The 19,007-nt window shown below is 38.5% G+C and overlaps 2 protein-coding genes across 3 annotated transcripts; both read right to left on the bottom strand.

The window, feature by feature from the left end:
• Window positions 1–293: 293 nt before the first annotated feature.
• LOC110461550 lies at window positions 294–1,904 on the bottom strand. The gene has a single exon (XM_021515064.1). The coding sequence runs from the start codon at window positions 1,902–1,904 to the stop codon at window positions 294–296; it is 1,611 nt and encodes a 536-aa protein (XP_021370739.1).
• A 2,559-nt stretch (window positions 1,905–4,463) lies between these two features.
• On the bottom strand, window positions 4,464–15,703 carry LOC110461559 (elongation of very long chain fatty acids protein 4-like). 2 transcript variants are annotated; one of them, XM_021515077.1, is made up of 8 exons: window positions 15,569–15,703; window positions 14,903–15,001; window positions 13,788–13,975; window positions 10,778–10,858; window positions 8,818–8,874; window positions 6,674–6,788; window positions 6,291–6,418; window positions 4,464–5,300 (listed from the first exon to the last, which is right to left on the bottom strand). In XM_021515077.1, exons 2-8 carry the CDS (start codon window positions 14,961–14,963, stop codon window positions 5,121–5,123), a joined length of 810 nt encoding a protein of 269 aa, XP_021370752.1. In that variant the 5' UTR covers window positions 14,964–15,001; window positions 15,569–15,703; the 3' UTR covers window positions 4,464–5,120. The 2 variants fall into 2 exon arrangements, with proteins under 2 accessions (XP_021370752.1, XP_021370751.1); XM_021515076.1 differs by having other exon boundaries at window positions 14,903–14,978.
• Between the last annotated feature and the right edge of the window lie 3,304 nt (window positions 15,704–19,007).

Here is a 19,007-nt window from a genome sequence, read left to right as displayed (position 1 = left end):
CTTAAGATAAAAATTAAAACAAAAAATAATTATGGCTGAAATTCCCTTTCCATGGATTTCGGGATAAATGTAGTCCGAACTGTACCATCTTATAATGAAATAATCCCAAAATGCTCGGCTAAAGCGGACGTCAATAACGACCTAGCATCTCATTTGATCAACTGTTTTTTTCAGTATTACTTTCCGGATACGTTTATATTTTTTTCTGGTGTGGAATCAAACCTAATTCCAAGATTGGGTAGAATTCGATAAGAATATTTCAATGCCACAAGGCATATATAGACGTGTAGATATCACTTGCTGTAATACTGCAATAACCTGACACGGTCACCGTTGAACACTGCAAACACGACATTTTCACGAGTCACACTGACAACCGACGTGGAAAATTTGTCTGTATGAAGGACTCTGAGGAAGTCTCCACGTCCACTGAGGAGTAGGATTCTGTTGTTGTAATGATCTCCAATGATGAGTTTTCCTAGTCTGTCAAACCCGATGCCATAGCAGATGAATAAACGCGATTCTGACTCCTCAGTGTGTTGACAGGTAGTCGGTATCTCCCCTCGGTAACGAAATAGTTCCTGGAAATCAGTGTCCATGACAACGACATTTCGTTTTCCTTCACCGCCATGGTCTTTAAAATCTTCATCAATCACTGCAACATGGTTCGTAACGGGACACTCTGAGATTTTCAATGGGGTGCAAACCAATGGTTTTTTGGTCCCAGTTGCCAGAGTGGTGAGCACTACTTTACCTTTTGTGGTAAATTTGGAGATGTTTTTAGCCATCCCGACAATTACATGGTTACTGACTGTAACACACATACACACTGGTTCTATCTTGGTTTTGAATCTGAGCACAAGTTCTCCTGATACGAGCTCCATGATGCTTCTGTCCTTCGTTTGACAGGCCCAAAGAGCGTTTGTTGCAGGCGAAACACTAATGTCTTTGATGTTAAGGACGTGCCTCAGAACGCCCTTTACGAGGCCTGTCCTATCCAGTAAAGCCACGGATCCACTGTTAAGATAGCTGATCCACACCTGCCCATCAATAGTATGACACATGGCGGATATCATGCGTGGAGTCTTGTACTCCTTCAGCACCTTGGCCTGTGGTAACATTTCTGATTGTCGATAGTGACTTGACATTGAGCTCTCACTTTCATTCGATTCTTCCTCCATTTGTGGGGAACGGTACGAAGATGATACTGATGAGAGATTTTGGTCATCTGAAGGTTGATCCTTACCAGTGACCATATCACCCAAAGCCTGTTTTAAGCTGGGTAGATAATCTGCGTTTATTTTGAAGCTGGCAGAACGAAGTATGGGTTTCACGGGTGAGATGCTGTCATAGCGAGCCGTGCATCCAAAATGATATACTTCGATATCCGTGCCTCGATGAAGTAAAGTCTTACTTTCTTGCAACTGCTGCTGAAGCTGTGTTTCGTAGATCTCAAGATCCTGTTTGTAGATTTGTAAGAGCCTAGCGTTATCCTCCTTCATCTGACAAAATATAGAAATCGTCTGTCCTGCAAGCAGATCTAAATCTTCTTTTAATTTGTTTGTTTGTGTTTTCAAATCAAATGTAAGCTTCTCAAAATAGCTGTCATTGTCCTCGAGTTGTGTCTCAGTAGATACGATATATTCACGAACTTTAACCAGTTCATAATTTTCGGTTCTTTCAACAAGATTTTTAATGTCTTGCTTTCTCTCAGGAATGATGTCACCAATTTTACATACGGAGTGATATTTGTGTCTTACAGACAAACATTCACTACAAACAAGAACATCACAATGTCTACAGTGAAATTCTAGTTGTGTCTCTTGGTGATATCTACAAGCTGGATGTGCTTTAGGTCGGGCTAGGACCTGGTCAGTGTTCGAGTAGTTTGGTGTCTCGGCCATGCTAGGGATGAGAACCACGATGGCCAGCTGACGTTGCCTAGATATACCAGGCTGTACATATCATCGCTATGTGCAAATCCCAAGAACTCAATTTAAATATGCTTACACGGCTTAATGCTTTTTACACATCGAAAACATACCAATAGTTATCTTATGATGAATAAACGGTACCGTGCACACACATTCCTTGTCACAAAGAGCACCTCCTTTACGGTCACATGCCTGCACCGTCATATGCAAATTTAAGTCCAATTGTTAGGATTGTAATCCATGACACAACAATTACACCGACCTGTCCTTCAATCAATGATATAGATTTCTAAATTAAGAAAGAAGTAATCAGCGACATGGTCGCTTGAATACCGTTATTTACCTGGCAGGATGACTAGAAGTGGACGGTTACCTTTCAATAGCCTTTAACAGTAACAGGTTTAGAGAACTGTACTTCCTGCTATAGGAAACCTGACGTATACCGGTGCTGGTATTTGAATACAACATAATACCTACCTACGATAGGTTCACATAGCAGGAAGTATAATTCTCTTAACCGGTAAAAGTAGGACAAATGTATTAATAACTTTTCAGCGCGTTCCTCCTTCTGCTCACAGTGAAAAGCTTGCCTTCAAGGTATATAAAGATACACTATAATGTGGTTTTACACCTGATTTAAGTGTGTCATGGCCGTGTAAATATCTACCTACCTGTTAAGACGAACAAGAGTGTGGGCTACCCCTGGATAGCTCTTTAGAGAATCATCCTTCCGACTGTAACAAGCCTGACGCAATTACAAGTCACTACTCTCGGTATATAGGTTTATATGGAATATATCACAGGGTTTTGTAGGATAAAATATAAACTAAACGAGGTTAGAAAAATAAACATATACATTGTTATTGCGTTTAAAGGCAGTGCAGTACACCATTATCTTAAAGGGACAATTTAGTGAAGCAAGTTTTTTTTATATTCTTGTCACGAAATTCCTCATGATGAAATAGTTTGATACTCCTTATGAACAACTCATGTCGAGAAATAGACAAGAGACAATGTTTTCTTGGTGTTTTTAATCAGTGATAACTGTACAAACATACTTTTTAGCGGCAGCTCTCGATGGAATAAGACTTTCCAGCCGAGGAGAGAAGGTAACTTCTCGTTTTATTCACCTGACTTCTTTGCAGTACAAGTACAGGCATTTTCTGATTCAAAAGCATCTTCTAAACAGCATGTCAATACTTTTAAACCTGTTGAGACCGTACTTTGTACAGATATTTCTTTTTAGATTTATATATTATAATACTTATAAATCGCCCTTGCGATGTGTTGTGTAAATTTTAAGCGACAAGAAAGTGTTATGTGTGCAATCAGATTCATAACTGACAATGTGTTGTCGGTCGCATCGTAGTAAGGCTCGGATATTTCGCTATTTTGGTCGTAGCTATTTTTTTTATCACCGGCTTTCCAAAAGGATAAATTCAGTATGTACTCGATTTTTAAAAGTGTCATTTGACTAAATAGCCACTTTAATACATTATTATGTACTATATTCGACAACCATGGCAACAAAGTGGTCGCCAGGCAGACATTTTGCTTTACTCGATTTTTAAAAGTGTCATTTGACTAAATAGCCACTTTAATACATTATTATGTACCATATACGACAACCATGGCAACAAAGTGGTCGCCAGGCAGACATTTTGCTTTACGACTGTTCCACTAACCAGACAGATCGTTCTCAAATTTCAAATTTCGGATCCCCTTGTTAAACACTAGGTATTATTCTAGTACATAGATCAAAATACAACCTCACTCTGAGAAGTCATGCACATCAGTATGAGGTTTTGATCAAACGTTATCACAAGGTCCATGAATCAATCCAACAGATAGGAGAAAAGATCAATATAACAAAGAACCAATGAAGATGGTACGATGGTGGGCGCTAAGATCAATATAACATAGACCCAATGACGATGGTACGATGGTGGGCGCTAAGATCCCTCTGGGATTTCTTGTCGTACCTTATTAACCAGCACTCCTTTAATTTTTGAAATTCATATAATTGAGGGATTGTAGATACTTCGCTTTCTGTTTCAACAGTAGTTTAAACCCATTAGGATTCCTATCGTCTTGGCTCTTTGCTCTATGGTGCAGTGTAATTAGTTTATGGCATGCTGTATCTATTAACATGTAACAAATGCAATCACACGTGCGTCTCAATTTAATCTTTCAAGTTATAAAGTTTAACTACTTAAAACTCTCTATGTTGTCTTGTCGGCCATAAACTAAACACCAGCACATTCTACATCTAAATGTGAAATTAAAGTGCTCTGTGTGCTTGCATTTCGATTCAGCATTAAGTGTAGTAGAAACAAGAATTTACTACGCTGTCTTTTTTTCAAAACAACACTGCTAATATTCAGGTAACACGGGTATATATTTCATTTCCGAGACAGTGCACGCGGTACTTGTGTTAAATTATATCAACCGTCTTAGAACAGTGCCGGGCTGTATTATAAAAAAGTACCAAATATTTTGTTGATATAAAATTAATTTATTAAACATTGGTAACGCTTTTTGAATTATATTTATCACAAACTACAAAACTATGTGAAAAGTAAGCAACTGTAATAAAAATTGATATTTGTACAAAAATCACGTGTTTAAGGACTTAAAATCAGCCCGAGACAGGACTATCTATAATCTTAAAAGCTAAACACAAATATATGAATTTATTTCATGTTTTCTAAAATAATAAATGTAAGCAGTGTGTTATCTCTTTGACAACTTGACTGGCCTCTCTTATACATGAATGATGTACTGCACTGCATGAAATGTTCCTCGATTCATTATTTTATGGTTTAACTTTGATACAAAATTGCATGGTCGGTTGGCACTTGTAATTTGATACGTTGTACATTTTCTATGTACAAATATTCGCGGTTCAAATGTACAAACCAACGGCCAAGACTATCACCACACATCGGACATGTCACATGACACGTGATATACATGAAAAAATGATTTATTTTTTTTAAATTAACATAATGCAACAGACAGAGTAGGTAGACAAAGGTAAGTTTGATCCTGGATCCTTCGTTCAGCTAGTACAGCTAAGTTGTACTGAGATGCACTATATGCGACAGACCCGAGCGACGGAACCTTCATACCACTAAGGAGTACTGTGAGGTATATCACGATTGGAATGAGTGTAACTTTCCCTAATCAGTACAGTTTCTTCTTCTGTTCCCGTTGTTTGAGGAGGTAGGCACGATAGTAGAAGTTACCAAACAGAAAGATGAGAGAAATCGAGTAGAGGAAAACGGCGACGTTAAATCCTTGAGGAAAGTCACAGTCGATTAGCAAGTTATACCCTGTGTGTATGACGAACGCCACGAACTGGATCTACAATGCAAAACACAAATATCGTTAACAAAATAATTAAATTCCGTGTATTAACCTGAATATCATTAACGTATATACCCCGTTGTATGTGTTAGCCAAATAATAATTAACATATGTGTTTCATTTTGAAGTGAAACCCTATTATTAACATTTAAAACTCCATTCAATGTGTAAACCAAAATACCATTAACAATATATTAAACTCCATTAAACACCATAGTCTTAACATAATAACTAATCGGTTTCCCTTTTAAAGTTGAACTTATATTAATATTTTTTATATACTTAATACAATGAATTCTAACAAAATTTAATTAAAATGTATTATTTCTGTGATACTTATATGACGACATAGCAATTTGCTTTCAAAAATGAACACCATTTGAAACTTTAAGTACGTCTATGATCAATATAAGTGATTGTGTGCTCTTTTTTGGTATTTATATTTTGAATAGATTTCCCAGTCTTATGTCAAAGGTCAATTTTAATTTGGTCATCCTTACCAGGGAGTCAAACGCACATTTAATGTAAGTTGCAATTAATTGTCATATCATTATCATATATAAGATACTTCGTTTATATTAAGTGAACACCAGGTGGGGATTAGTGAAGTTCAGTTTTAGTGAGCTTCAGTGTGGGGATCAGTGAAGTATAAGTGTAACGGGTTTCAGATTGGGAATAAGTGAAGTTTATGTTAAGTAAATTTCAGGTTGGGGACCAGGGAAGTTTTTGTGTAGTGGGCTTCAGGTTGAGGACAAGTGAGTTCATTATTATGCTTTCGGTCGGGGACAAATTTAGTTTACCATCATCATACTTGATTCACTAACGTATCTTAATTTAATCCTCTGTAGATTGGGGGTGGGGTGGGGTCGACTTTAGTATCAATCACCCACCCATTAACAAGATCAGATATCAACTTGCCATCGAATTAATCACATTTTGTGGGCTTGGGTTTTACTAAATAGTGTTAAGATATATAGAATTACCTACCAACTGCAGTCTTGTGAGGTAGCGTTTCCACCAAAGATACTTTTGCATGTGTGGTCCGACACCAGACAGGAAGTAGTAGGAATACATTATGATGTGTACAAAAGAGTTCAACATCCCTATAAAAAATGCTGCAAACAGAACAAAATTTATTCGACTAATTTTAATCACAATTTATGGATATTTAAGATCAGAATCAAGAGACAGGCAACCTCTCGACATAACGATACCAAAAAAGCACAGGCGAAACTGGATACTCTGACAGGATGATATATACTGATGTATTGTTTTAGAATTGTCAATTTCAGTTATGTTTGACATCTTTATTAAAATCCAGTTATGAATTAAAAAAAAGGTTCAAAAGTATAGAATGGCGAATATCTTACCTTGACCCCCCGCAATGTACTTGACACCTAGCCACCAGTTGATTATCATAGTACAATGGTGATACACGTGTAAGAAAGATACCTGGTCAAACTTTTTTCTCATGATGAAAAAAACCTGCAATGTCCAAAAATCATATTTTATTAAATGTAACTAAACGAATGTATGATTCTATAAAGTTTGATGAGAACATTTATTTTAGAGCTTTAATGAACCTCCAATGATGAGTAGAAACATAATAGTTATCCAGTGACTTCCGTTCCCTGCAAATTAACTTGATTATCAGATTGCTGGATAATTGGGCCAAGATAATATAGGAAAATGTCTAGTTGTCTCCTAAAACATTTGAAGATACAGAGGCAGACATATCAGTGATGGCTGTGTAAACGAAGCATGATAGAGCAACAACGGGATTAGTAGTGGCTTGATAAAGGGACAACCAAAACAGTTTTGGCTGGATAGGGGATAGGTAAATTTGTAGCAGCTGGATACTGGGACAACAAGACATGTGATGACTGACACCAAACACAATCAGTAAAGCAGGGGCTGGATAAACGTACAACCAGATGAGTGATGGCTGGATAGACGTACAACCAGATGAGTGATGGCTGGATAGACGAACAACCAGATGAGTGATGGCTGGATAGACGGTCAACCAGATAAGTGATGGATAGACGGTCAACCAGATTAGTGATGGCTGGATAGACGGTCAACCAGATGAGTGATGGCTGGATAGACGTACAACCAGATGAGTGATGGCAGGATAGACGGTCAACCAGATTAGTGATGGCTGGATAGACGTACAGTCAGATTAGTAATGGCTGGATAGACGGTCAACCAGATTAGTGATGGATAGACGATCAACCAGATTAGTGATGGCTGGATAGACGGTCAACCAGATGAGTGATGGCTGGATAGACGGTCAACCAGTTTAGTAGTAGCTGGATAGACGGACAATAGTGATGGCTGGATAGACGGTCAATCAGATGAGTGATGGCTGGATAGACGTACAGTCAGATCAGTAATGGCTGGATAGACGGTCAACCAGTTTAGTAGTAGCTGGATAGACGGACAATAGTGATGGCTGGATAGACGGTCAATCAGATGAGTGATGGCTGGATAGACGTACAGTCAGATCAGTAATGGCTGGATAGACGGTCAACCCGATTAGTGCTGGCTGGATAGACGGTCAACCAGATGAGTGATGGCAGGATAGACGGTCAACCAGATTAGTGATGGCTGGATAGACGGTCAACCAGATTAGTGATGGCTGGATAGACGAACCACCAGTTTAGTGGAAGCTGGATAGACGTACAACCAGATGAGTGATGGCAGGATAGACGGACAGTCAGATTAGTAATGGCTGGATAGACGGCCAAACAGTTTAGTGGAAGCTTGATAGACGTACAACCAGATTAGTGATGGTGCGATAGACGGTCAACCAGATTAGTGATGGATAGACGGTCAACCAGATGAGTGATGGCTGGATAGACGGACAGTCAGATTAGGGATGGCTGGATAGACGGTCAACCAGTTTAGTAGTAGGCTGGATAGACGGTCAACCAGATGAGTGATGGCTGGATAGACGGACAGTCAGATTAGTGATGGCTGGATAGACGGTCAACCAGTTTAGTAGTAGCTGGATAGACGGACAACCAGATTAGTGATGGCTGGGTAGTTGGACAAACAGATAAGTGATGTCGGATAGACGGACAACCAGATTAGTGATGGCAGGATAGACGGACAGTCAGATTAGTGATGGCTGGATAGACGGTCAACCAGATGAGTGATGGCTGGATAGACGAACCCCCAGTTTAGTAGTAGCTGGATAGACGGACAACCAGATTAGTGATGGCTGGGTATTGGACAAACAGATGAGTGATGTCGGATAGACGGACAACCAGATTAGTGATGGCAGGATAGACGGACAACCAGATTAGGGATGTCGGATAGACGGACAACCAGATTAGTGATGGCAGGATAGACGGACAACCACATTAGTGATGGTTCGATAGTTCGACACCCTGATGAGGTATTGCAGGATAGACGGACAACCAGATTAGCGATGGCTAGACTAACGAGGCTGCACATCCATTGTTGTCTATGCATTCCGATTCTTAACAGACAATATAGCAGTTAAACTTACCGTGTCTAAAAGTTCGATGACTTTTGAGAAGAAAAACCACCAGCAAACATTAGCCATCTGAAAAACATCACATGAGAACATGATAATTGATAATCAGAAGAGATGCGGATCTGTTTTGAATATCTTTTACTTCCAGTAAAATGTAGAGAATGTCGATCTCTTTTTAAAGATGTTTAAATTGTATGTTTTGATATAATAGATGTCTATGAACTATGATATAACTAACTAAGAAAACAGTCAAATGTTAAAATTGTCGGCCTACTCAATTGGATGACAAAAGTGGCTACTAGTGAAAAAGGTAGGACTTATATCGTCTCGATATGAAACTGTTGCTTTGATGTAGGTTATTGTAATGTTTTCAATAGAAAACGCACCCTTAAAGCTAGTGGATAGGTGTTGTTGGCATAGAAAACTCACTTATATTGGCATAAATACTTGTAATGTTATATAAAGCACTCACCATTAAGGCTAGGGGACTGTTAATACTGACATAGCTAATTGTAATGTTATATAAAACACTCACCCTTAAGGCTATAGGACTGTTGATACTGACATAGCTAATTGTAATGTTATATAAAACACTCACCGTTAAGGCTAGGGGGCTGGTGATACCGACATAGCTAATATTGCAATGTTATATAAAACCCTCTCCCTTAAGGCTAGTGGACTGTTGATACCGACATAAATAATTGTAATGTTAGGCTAGGGGACTGTTGATACCGACATAGATAATTGTAATGTTATAAAAAACACTCACCCTTAAGGCTAGGGGACTGTTGATACCGACATAGCTAATATTGTAATGTTATATAAAACACTCACCCTTAAGGCTAGGGGGCTGTTGATACCGACATAGCTAATATTGTAATGTTATATAAAACACTAACCCTTAAGGCTAGGGGACTGTTGATACCGACATAGATAATTGTAATGTTATAAAAAACACTCACCCTTAAGGCTAGGGGACTGTTAATACTGACATAGCTAATTGTAATGTTATATAAAACACTCACCATTAAGGCTAGGGGACTGGTGATACTGACATAGCTAATTGTAATGTTATATAAAACACTCACCCTTAAGGCTAGGGGGCTGTTGATACCGACATAGCTAATATTGTAATGTTATATAAAACACTAACCCTTAAGGCTAGGGGACTGTTGATACCGACATAGATAATTGTAATGTTATATAAAACACTCACCCTTAAGGCTAGGGGACTGTTTATACCGACATTGGTAGTTGTAATGTTATATAAAACACTCACCATTAAGGCTAGGGGACTGGTGATACTGACATAGCTAATTGTAATGTTATATAAAACACTCACCCTTAAGGCTAGGGGGCTGTTGATACCGACATAGATAATTGTAATGTTATATAAAACACTCACCCTTAAGGCTAGGGGACTGTTGATACCGACATAGATAATTGTAATGTTATATAAAACACTCACCCTTAAGGCTAGGGGACTGTTGATACCGACATAGATAATTGTAATGTTATATAAAACACTCACCCTTAAGGCTAGGGGACTGTTGATACCGACATAGATAATTGTAATGTTATATAAAACACTCACCCTTAAGGCTAGGGGACTGTTGATACCGACATAGATAATTGTAATGTTATATAAAACACTCACCCTTAAGGCTAGGGGACTGTTGATACCGACATAGATAATTGTAATGTTATATAAAACACTCACCCTTAAGGCTAGGGGACTGTTGATACCGACATAGCTAATTGTAATGTTATATAAAACACTCACCCTTAAGGCTAGGGGACTGTTGATACCGACATAGATAATTGTAATGTTATATAAAACACTCACCCTTAAGGCTAGTGGACTGTTGATACTGACATAGCTAATTGTAATGTTATATAAAACACTCACCCTTAAGGCTAGGGGACTGTTGATACTGACTTAGCTTATTGTAATGTTATATAAAACACTCACCCTTAAGGCTAGGGGGCTATTACTATAGTCAACTGGCTGACACAAGTAGCTGTAGTTGGATAGGAGAGAAGTGACAAGAAACTGTAAAAAAAAAAATAAAGGAAAAAAGGTAAGTTATTAAAAAACGTTATTTAGAACTTCAAGGTCACATCACACGAAGTAACAGGTTTGCGTGTTATCACAAGTACTTTTCAAAAACATCCGACCCGAAGCACAATAACTACTATGGCAACTCTTTAACAACTGCGTATCGCTAGTATCAGTTTAAACACGCTGGTAATATGACCAGGGTTATAAGACTACACCTGTATTGGAGTTATCTAACCTGATACAGGTCACAAAATACACAAATAACATCATTCTTGCTCACACAGGCGTCCTTTGATGGAGAACTGTCTATGTCAAGAAGATAGTTCCCACATACAACGATGAAAAGGATTATAGTCTCTTCGAAATCTGTAAACACTAAGTTCTGCAAGTTTTCAAATACATTTCTACAAGATATTTTACATGTCTGATATGTTTGCCAGCGCCTTTCTGGATGTTTGACTATTTTCTATCTAGATTTTTGGCAATTATCTGTCTAATTCTGTGATTAATGTTAGGATATTCTGAGTGGCGTCTTCCGTCGATTCCGAAATTATTGAACTCTGTCAATCGCCATCAATTACTGAAATTTGTGGTGAAAAAGAGAGATTCTGACTCTGTAACGGTGGCTTCTGTAGCAGGGGTAGTACTAGTACTGTAGCAGGGGTAGTACTAGTACTGTAGCAGGAGTAGTACTAGCACTGTAGCAGGGGTAGTACTAGTACTGTAGCAGGAGTAGTACTAGCACTGTAGCAGGGGTAGTACTAGTTCTGTAGCAGGGGTATTACTAGTTATGTAGCAGGGGTAGTACTAGTTCTGTAGCAGGGGTAGTACTAGCACTGTAGCAGGGGTAGTACTCGTACTGTAGCAGGGGCAGTACTAGTTCTGTAGCAGGGGTAGTACTAGTACTGTAGCAGGTGTAGTACTAGTACTGTAGCAGGGGTAGTACTAGTACTGTAGCATGGGTAGTACTAGTACTGTAGCAGGGGTAGTACTAGCACTGTAGCAGGGGTAGTACTAGCACTGTAGCAGGGGTAGTACTAGCACTGTAGCAGGGGTAGTACTCGTACTGTAGCAGGGGCAGTACTAGTTCTGTAGCAGGGGTAGTACTAGTACTGTAGCAGGTGTAGTACTAGTACTGTAGCAGGGGTAGTACTAGTTCTGTAGCAGGGGTAGTACTAGTTATGTAGCAGGGGTAGTACTAGTTCTGTAGCAGGGGTAGTACTAGTTCTGTAGCAGGGGTAGTACTAGTTATGTAGCAGGGGTAGTACTAGTTCTGTAGCAGGGGTAGTACTAGTTCTGTAGCAGGGGTATTACTAGTTATGTAGCAGGGGTAGTACTAGTTCTGTAGCAGGGGTAGTACTAGTACTGTAGCAGGGGGTAGTACTAGTACTGTAGCAGGGGTAGTACTGGCACTGTAGCAGGGGTAGTACTAGTACTGTAGCAGGAGTAGTACTAGCACTGTAGCAGGGGTAGTACTAGGACTGTAGCAGGGGTAGTACTAGTACTGTAGCAGGGGTAGTACTGGCACTGTAGCAGGGGTAGTACTAGTACTGTAGCAGGTGTAGTACTAGTACTGTAGCAGGGGTAGTACTAGCCCTGTAGCAGGGGTAGTACTAGCACTGTAGCAGGGGTAGTACTAGTACTGTAGCAGAGGTAGTACTAGTACTGTAGCAGGGGTAGTACTAGCACTGAACCAGGGGAAGTACTAGTACCATTTACGGTGGAACATGGGATACCAACAATGATATGGTTGTCGTCCATAACTACAGACAACATAACTACAGACATACATACCTACAGACATACATTACTACAGACATACATAACTACAGACATACATAACCTACAGACATACATAACATACATAACTACAGACATACATAACTACAGACATACATAACTAATACATAACTACAGACATACATAACTACAGACAACATAACTACAGACATACATAACTACAGACATACATATGCGCATCTTGGTGCTCAGTTCAAAGAAAAGTTTCCTTGATACCAAGTAGCTGAAACTTTAATCATAATATTGATATGATATATTGATGTCGCAGAAATTGTCTCTATGTTCCATCTTCCAACTTCCAAACATTTACTACCAAACAGATCGTTACATTTTTCGAAGAGAAATCTATAAATTTGTCTTTTCCAACGGGAATCTGAATGTGTTTGTACACATATAACGACAATGCTCTTTTTAGCTGGAGGTGTTTGGTTAATTGTGGTTTAAGGTATCGTTTTATTGAACAACATTTCATTCGTCCATCACAAACGAGATAGTATCCATTTAGACTGCCACTTAGAGCCCTTCGATGATGCATCCTTTTTAACAAAATATATCAAAGGATTGAGACATTAGAAGTAAAAAACCATTGGTACTGTATTACTCATGACAGTCAAATATTTTCTAGAGTGTGCTGAAAAGGAAATATATACTGTACAATGTAATAATGTTTATCAATATATTCCACATGGTTCATAATTATGGTCCCGGTACTTCTCAAGGCAAGCGAAATATAAAAACACCCCAGTATCTATAGGGCCTGTGTACTTTCTAGCAATTTTGTCAGATAAAACCTAATGAGATCCGGTACCCACTGCGAATTTAAAAATCATGGATATACATTTTATCGTCATTTTAGGAGGCGGATGTGGAAGAGTTTTCCGAGTTAGAGGAAATCTAGCTGCTGATTTTTTCGAAAAAAAGGCATATTTTCAGGGTTTTTTTCTCCATTTTGACCAACCACAACCCTAGTCCTTTTTTGGATAGATGATTTCCCAAGTTGGCAGCGACTTTTAGGGATTTCAATTGTCATCAAAAAAGAGTTGAAACGCTAGAATCATTCCCTTATCATTACAGTATTCAAGACAAAAATGTGTGTTTTGTAATAAAGCTAGACACTTACCTCGTAAAACATGTAGGCTGCGAGACAGACACAGAAGAAATTGTAGGGGAGGAGCACCCATTTCAGAGGGACAGGCTGTCTGTCTCTCATCAGGGCGGGGCCAGCAAGGACCACTACGAGATAGGACATGAAGATCACCGAGATGATCGCCGGGTTTCCCATCAGTAACCAATTCTCTACTCTCTTGTCTGTAAACACAATTAACAAAGTGCATGTGGCCCGGCCTCACCAACAATAGCTAACATTGACCTGTTCACGTCACAGATAAGTTAACATATATATATAGTACCTAGTCAAAAAGTTTGCAAACAAAAATACAACTATATATAGTTACGTTTGTCGGCTTTTATAGCGGTTGTGATATTTCTGGATTAATTTTTTATAAACAAAAAAGTGTTTATTTTGCTAGTTCATGCAAAAATACCGTTCAATCAGGTGTTAAGACCTGCTTTTTCGATTTTGAGTATTCTCCCTTTTAAATAGACAATAAAGCAACAGAATACGTCTTTTTTTTACTTAGAGTAACCTCCCTTGTCTTATCAAGATATTCACCTTACATTTTGGTACTTTGTATACGTGTAATTTTATTTCTACATCGGACAAGTGAATATTTGGCAATGGAAACGTTCAAGTTTGACCCCAGCAGTTTTTATTCTTTTTTTATTTGTTTATTTTCATTTCTGGTTTCAAAACCTCAAATTTCAAACGACTTCATTTCTGTAAAATGCGTAGCAAGAAGTGATTTATATGTAATGCTTCTGTAGAAAATGCCTTAAATATATTTCATAATATTAATGATACATAAAGATAAAGTTGATGGTATCATTTACCTGGAATACGGTTATATTAATAAGATATTTCATTGATCGTTTTTGAACTCGTGCTATTTAATTTCATGAAAATATGCACTATATTTATCACCAAGTCAAAAAATTCAATTGAATGTCTTTACAAAAAATGACAAGTATCCTACCCCGTTTTTATTTCATATTTTCGTTAATTCAGTAATTATTAACGTTAATATTTATTTTAGAAATTTTAATTGACTAACGTCTGTTTTATTAAAGGTTGTGAAATGTCAAATTTGATAAGACTGTAGTAAATCCACTGTTTACCTCCCCGTGCCATTGAAGAATAGTAAAAGTCCCGGACTTGCTCCATGAAGGTTTCTCCCATCTTGCTTTTCTTCGGCTGAAATCGACACGACTGCAAATCTTAAATATGTTATTAAGTAAATATTAAGTAGATCTACAAAGCTTTGCTTTCGAATCAAATGCATGATAACAAAATACTATAAAAAAAAAAGTTATCAAGTTTTGTTCCACTGACGTTATAAATAAATAGTTATGCAATGTACTGAAGTCGCTGTGTTAATTTTTGGTCGTATGTCAAAGATTAAAATAAATATGCAGATTTTTTTATTTTTTTATTCCGGGTATATTGAATTTCGCAAGCTGACTTTTCCGTATTTTTTTTTTTACATTTGATACAAAATTAATTATGAAACGTATGTACCTATTTTTCACTGACAGTAAATTTCACGATGTTCCAAAAGTATAATCAATCTTCAAAAACACTATGGCTGTAAAACACATATATAAATTATTTCGGCTTAAATGATTCACGCAAAACTAACGCCTACATAATTTTCTACTTTCAAAACTTAATATCCGGAACCTGGAAAACGTCTACCACGTCGATATTTAGTGCGTTTACACCCCCGCACGGTTCAGTTCTTTACCAAGTTTCAAAACAGTCAGAATGAGCATTCGACAACTTACCTGCTTCTGAGAAATCTAAGTAACGAGTCAATATCCCCAGGACACAAGACGGAGACAGGGGGAGATGTTCATTAAGTATCAACAGTTGTCTTGTACATCGGACCTTTGTCGTCTGTTTGCTGTTGTCCGTGGGAAGGGAAATAACTCTTAATAAAATAAGAGTTCAAAGTCCGAAGAGCCAGTGTGTACTTGTGTAAGAAATTATCGGGTAGCTGGGCCCCAGATAGATTAGATATCTTGTTAAAAATACACATATTAAGTTCTACCTGGCGAGCTTTGAAATTCATGACGCGGATCTAGATGGAGCGTTAGGGATCTAGGAGAAGTGGCGATAACGTCAAGTACTCAAGTCGGGACACTTTTTAGTGAAATATTGATGTATTTCATACCATATAGTACCGATCCCAATAATTTGGGTCACTTTTCCTAAATAGATATCATTATCATTTCATTTTGATAACAACCGGAAATATAGCCATGGTTACGTAATCGCGAAACAGTTGTAGCTGTACCCAAATTGGGACACCCTATAAAATTTGGCTTATATTTGGAATAATCGTCTGCTGGATAACCGAACTACTCGGTAGTGTAACGGACATAAAAGCTATCAATCAATCAATCAATCTGGAGATGAAAAAAGTATTTAGCAGAACATGGCATATCTTTCGTTCTGAATGAATTTCTTTTCCGAACTAGACTACTGTACGGATAGTGCCGTCGCTGGGGCTCGAACCCGCAACCTTTGGTTCTCCAGCCCGATGCTCTATCGTTGAGCTAAAGGGAAATTCCCTACAGCTGACGCTTGTAAGGCAACCTAATTTATCCACATCTTTTACACTATTCCATCCTTTTTTCAAACACCAACCCAGGTTCTTTGACTCCCAACCAAGGGTTCTCCTACCTTGAACAGGGAGGGTCAACGGCACCAGTCTGTAGAAGGACGAGGAATAGTGATAAAGATATTACCGTCGCAGGGGCTCAAACCCGCGACCCTTGGCTCTCAAGCCCGATGCTCTACCGTTGAGCTAAAGGGAAATTCCCTACAGCTGACGCTTGTAAGGTAACCTAATTTATCCACATCTTTTACACTACCATTAGTTGTGAAATAATAGGGTTGTGAAAAATCACTTACAAAAATTGAAAATAAATAACGTCGCATGGCGCTTCAAATTAGAATGTTACATTTTCGTCATTATTTACAAACTAAAAGTAACTAACCATAAGTGTCTGTAAATAAAGTTCATATGATGTTTTATTGGTATATCAGCACCTTTAAATCAATACTTTCAATTTAAAAATACTTATTTGCACAGCATGCACATTTCTTGTGACTTTTCCCTACTAGTGTCCCGATTTTGGTACTGCAATGTAGCACTATTTTGAAGCAGATTGTCCTTGAATTTTTGCATTCATATTTGCGAATTTTCGCACCAAACGTGAAAAAACTGAATGTCTGATGTCATCTGGAGCATTCTAGGGTGCAGCATTGATTGAAAATTCTTAAATCTGTGTTTTTAGTTATACATCAAATTAGTGTATTTTGTCCTTTTATGTCGTTGTGTGTTGACGCTATTGTATGCTTGTGTCGTTGTGGGTTGACGATATGGTATGCTTGTGTCGTTGTGGGTTGACGATATGGTATGCTTTTGTCGTTGTGTGTTGACGCTATGGTATGCTTTTGTTGTTGTGTGTTGACGCTATGGTATGCTTTTGTTATTGTGTGTTAACGCTATGGTATGCTTCTGTCCTTGTTTGTTTACGCTATGGTATGCTTTTGTCTTGGTGGGTTGACGCTAGGGTATGCTTTTGTCCTTGTGTGTTGACGCTATGGTATGCTTTTGTTGTTGTGTGTTGACGCTATGGTATGCTTTTGTTATTGTGTGTTAACGCTATGGTATGCTTTTGTCCTTGTGTTTTGACGCTATGGTATGCTTTTGTCCTTGTGTGTTGACGCAAGGGTATGCTTTTGTCGTTGTGTGTTGGCGCTATGGTATGCTTTTGTTCTTGTGTGTTGACGCTAGGGTATGCTTTTGTCCTTGTGTGTTGACGCTAGGGTATGCTTATGTCCTTGTGTGTTGAAACGATGGTATGCTTTTGTCGTGGTGTGTTGACGCTAGGGTATGCTTTTGTCGTGAAGTGTTGACGCTAGGGTATGCTTTTGTCCTTGTTTGTTTACGCTAGGGTATGCTTTTGTCGTGGTGTGTTGACGCTACGGTATGTTTTTGTCGTGGTGTGTTGACGCTAGGGTATGCTTTTGTCATTGTGTGTTGACGCTATGGTATGCTTTTGTCGTTGTGTGTTGACGCTAGGGTATGCTTTTGTCCTTGTGTGTTGACGCTATGGTATGCTTTTGTCGTTGTGTGTTGACGATATGGTATGCTTTTGTCGTTGTGTGTTGACGCTATGGTATGCCTTGTTCTTGTGTGTTGACGCTATGGTATGCTTTTGTCGTTGTGTGTTGACGCTATGGTATGCTTCCGTCCTTGTTTGTTTACGCTATGGTATGCTTTTGTCTTGGTGTGTTGACCCTAGGGTATGCTTTTGTCCTTGTGTGTTTTCGCTACGTTATGCTTTCGTCGTTGTGTGTTGACCTTATGGTATGCTTTTGTCGTGGTGTGTTGACGCTATGTTATGCTTTTGTCCTTGTGTGTTGACGCTATGGTATGCTTTTGTCGTTGTTTGTTGACGCTTTGGTATGCTTTTGTCGTTGTGTGTTGACGCTATGGTATGCTTTTTTCCTTGTGTGTTGACGCTATGGTATGTTTTTGTCGTGGTGTGTTGACGCTAGGGTATGCTTTTGTCGTTGTGTGTTGACGCTATGGTATGCTTTTGTCGTGATGTGTTGACGCTAGGGTATGCTTTTGTCCTTGTTTGTTTACGCTAGGATATGCTTTTGGTGTTGTGTGTTGACGCTATGGTATGCTTTTGTCGTTGTGTGTTGACGCTTTGATATGCTTTTGTCGTGGTGTGTTGACGCTATGGTATGCTTTTGTCATGGTGTGTTGACGCTATGGTATGCTTTTGTCATGGTGTGTTGACGCTATGGTATGCTTTCGACGTTTTGTGTTGACGCTGTAATATGTTTTGTCGTTTGGTGTTGTTGATGTTTAGAAGAACATCAGATCTGTAGTGGTAATGACAAAAACTGATTATAATTGATATGAAATATCATATATACATTTTCATAAGTGGAAATTAAACAGACATGACTTAACCAGGTCCACCATTTAGATTGATATATTACAGTGCTATGTCGCATTAACTTTCAATATCTCTGTCAACAACCCGAGGAAATAAACCACTGAATATGTAATATTTGTTCAAGTGTTTCTAGTCGGTAACAGTCTGTCAGACCACAGGGTGACGCATCCCTGTGGTATATTGCAATATCTACTCAAGAGTTGTTGTTCCTTACCCCCACTTGTGTCAGGAACGACAA

The sequence above is a fragment of the Mizuhopecten yessoensis genome, unplaced genomic scaffold, assembly GCF_002113885.1.
Source record: "Mizuhopecten yessoensis strain PY_sf001 unplaced genomic scaffold, ASM211388v2 scaffold10635, whole genome shotgun sequence".
NCBI lineage: Eukaryota > Metazoa > Mollusca > Bivalvia > Pectinida > Pectinidae > Mizuhopecten > Mizuhopecten yessoensis.
Note: the sequence above shows the minus strand (reverse complement) of the source record. Positions and strands in the feature narration are given on the sequence as shown.

Excerpts from the sequence above, each read along its gene's own strand:
- LOC110461559 (XM_021515077.1), bottom strand. The coding sequence starts at position 14,963 with ATGGGAGAAACCTTCATGGAGCAAGTCCGGGACTTTTACTATTCTTCA. Across the intron at positions 8,875-10,777 it reads ATAGCCCCCTAGCCTTAAGG|ATGGCTAATGTTTGCTGGTG; the intron begins GTGAGTGTTTTA and ends GATGTTTTTCAG. Across the intron at positions 6,789-8,817 it reads TCATCGAACTTTTAGACACG|GTTTTTTTCATCATGAGAAA; the intron begins GTAAGTTTAACT and ends TGGACATTGCAG.
- LOC110461550 (XM_021515064.1), bottom strand. The coding sequence starts at position 1,904 with ATGGCCGAGACACCAAACTACTCGAACACTGACCAGGTCCTAGCCCGA.